Source organism: Rhagoletis zephyria, unplaced genomic scaffold (genome assembly GCF_001687245.7).
Source record: "Rhagoletis zephyria isolate East Lansing unplaced genomic scaffold, Rhagoletis_zephyria_1.1 Rzeph_scaffold_42601, whole genome shotgun sequence".
Classification (NCBI taxonomy): Eukaryota; Metazoa; Arthropoda; class Insecta; order Diptera; family Tephritidae; genus Rhagoletis; species Rhagoletis zephyria.
In genome coordinates, this window is record NW_016199656.1 from 1 (window position 1) to 2,607 (window position 2,607).

At 33.0% G+C, this 2,607-nt stretch overlaps 1 protein-coding gene across 1 annotated transcript; it reads left to right on the forward strand.

The window, feature by feature from the left end:
* Nucleotides 1-1,714: 1,714 nt before the first annotated feature.
* LOC108355136 (heterogeneous nuclear ribonucleoprotein L-like) lies at nt 1,715-1,944 on the forward strand (the record flags this gene model as incomplete). The annotated part of the gene is made up of 1 exon (XM_017606310.1): nt 1,715-1,944. A coding segment is annotated over one exon (230 nt), but the record flags the coding sequence as incomplete, so codon positions are not given.
* Between the last annotated feature and the right edge of the window lie 663 nt (nt 1,945-2,607).

Here is a 2,607-nt window from a genome sequence, read left to right on the forward strand (position 1 = left end):
TGCGCAACTTTCGAATGCTTTAAAATTTTTACAACACAAAAAGTTAAAAAAAAGTTTATAGCAAATATAAAAAATTTGGTCATATGTTAAGCAAGATCTATCATGAAGTCATTTATTGAAATAAATTGCTTTCAGCGTTTATGACAATACATGTTGGTATATTAGGGTTTATCACTCTACATACAAAAAAAAAATCGGCACAGTTCTCCTTTCGGAATTATAAAACTTATAACATATATTTTTAGACTTCCGCTCAAAATATTTCGGAAAAATATTGAGATTTACGTGAGCTGAGTCGATTTGAAAATATCTTCAAAATCGCATGATGATTCCGTTGGTAAAAATGTTTACCATTTTTATGCAGGCTTTTTAAGTCTGAACTCTTCTATGAATCACAGCCGATTTTTTGAAAAAAAAAACATTTTTAACGCCAATTTTCTTTTTAAAAGAACTCGATTTTTGGAGGTATTTTGACATCGATCTAGCAAGTCTTAGTAGTATTCCAAAATGTTTTGACGGGTATCTTAAGATATAATAAATTGAAGGATTCCGTTGTTGGAAAACCCGCAACTTTCTTTAGTGATGCACCCTAATGTGCTTGCTTATTAAAAATGTCCAACCCTACAGCCGCCGCAGCTGTGCTACTACTTAGACTTAAATACATACATCGCATTTTTCAGCTTGGAAAAAGTGGGCTCAATTCATCAACCCAAGATAACCAAATGATATACCTATATCCAGAGACCGAGAACACGCTCGGGCTTTTGTTTAGTTCTACACGAGAACAAAACGTAATATCAGGAACGTTCTAGCAAAATAACCAAACGGGAACCAAAGTATTGAGAGCAGTTTTAACGGGAACAAAATGAGAACAAAAGGGTTTTGAACGTTTTCAAAAAGAACAAAATGAGAAAAAAACTCTCAACAACGTTATCTAGACGAACAAGTGAGAACAAAACTGTCGGGAACGTTTCTATTTAAGTATAACGAAATGAGAACGAATGTTTCGAAAACGTTTTCAAGGCTAATTAAATAGGAACAAAACTCATGGGGGAACGTTCAGCTAGAGAACAAAAGTTTGGAGAACTTAAAATTAATAATGAGACGGGTATCAGCGTGTTAGGATGAAAAATCATTTTGAGTGTTAATTCTAAGCCAGGCTAAACCTGGATCATTTCAACTTCCAGATCGTTTATCGTCAGGGCGATCTTTCCATTTGTTGAAAATTTATCCATTTTCTGAGCAAGAAAAGTTCACGTCATAAACCTTTCGTTGCCTTAATTTGCATAATTATAGTTCAGAGAAGATTTGTTCCCGTTTCGGTCTCTATCAGAAAGTTCCTGAGACTAGTTAGTTCGACTTTTGTTCCCGTTTTGTTATTGTTCAGAACGTTCCGGGACTTTTGTTCCCATTTTGTTCTCTTTAAGAAGTTCCCGAAAATATTGTTCGAATTTTGTTCTCTTTCGAAACGTTCCACAGGGTTTTGTTCTTATATAATTCCCGTTGATAACACGCACGTAAACTCTTCTCAGTGTATGGGAATAGCGTTGTTCCCGTACCTCAAAACTGGTCACATAGTAGTATGTACATCTTCAAATTTTTGTTTTTTCATTCAACGCAATTCACAATATTTTTTTAATGCGTATCTCGTAGAAAACATTTTATAAATACTAATTAAGGAACATCCCTTTTGATTTCTTCCCCATTACGACAGATTAAATTCTTGAAAACCAAAGAGGGCACCGCCATGGTACAAATGGGCGATTCGGTCGCCGTCGAACGCTGTGTCCAACATTTGAACAACATTCCCGTCGGCAATGGTGGCAAAATCCAAATTGCCTTCTCCAAACAGAATTTCCTGTCCGAAGTTATAAATCCATTTTTATTACCCGATCACACACCCAGTTTTAAGGAGTATACCGGCTCAAAGAACAANGTAGACATGTATGTATATTAGACCGTGCAAAAGTTCGCCCCTTATCTAATCTAACATCCAAATTCATAAAAAAATAAAGAATTTTGTAAATTTATAAAAAGAAATAAAATTATTTCTTTTTTAAATAGATATAGTTCACACAGTCAAACAAAAACACTATACAAATTTTTAAATTTTTCATCAAAATTTTTATGAAAATTTCGGGTGTGCAGTTTAATAGCCGATTTAATTTTAGTATAAAGTCTAATTTTGAAGTGACCCAAAATTCTAGGTGATTTTTGAAAACTTTTCCCGATGGTCTTATGTGGTTTTTTCATACGCGCAACCTCGTAGGAAAAAAGCTACCAGAATTTTGAGCTACTACAAATCTGCACATCATTAAATGGGCTATTAAAATGCTTACCCGAATTTTTGATTAAAAGTTTGCAATTTTGATACTAATTTGATGATTTTTTCTAAATTTGAAAAAAGTTTGAAACTTTTATTTACATAGTTTTTGTTTCAGTGTGAACTATATTAAAAAAAAAAATAATAATTTATTAACTTAAAAAATTCTACCTATAATGGGTGTAAGGTTTGTGTGGTTACTTTAGATTCGAAGGTTCAGTCTAATGTATGTGCATATAGTATTTTAATTCGGTATTATATTTCTCATTTAACGATATGCTTCG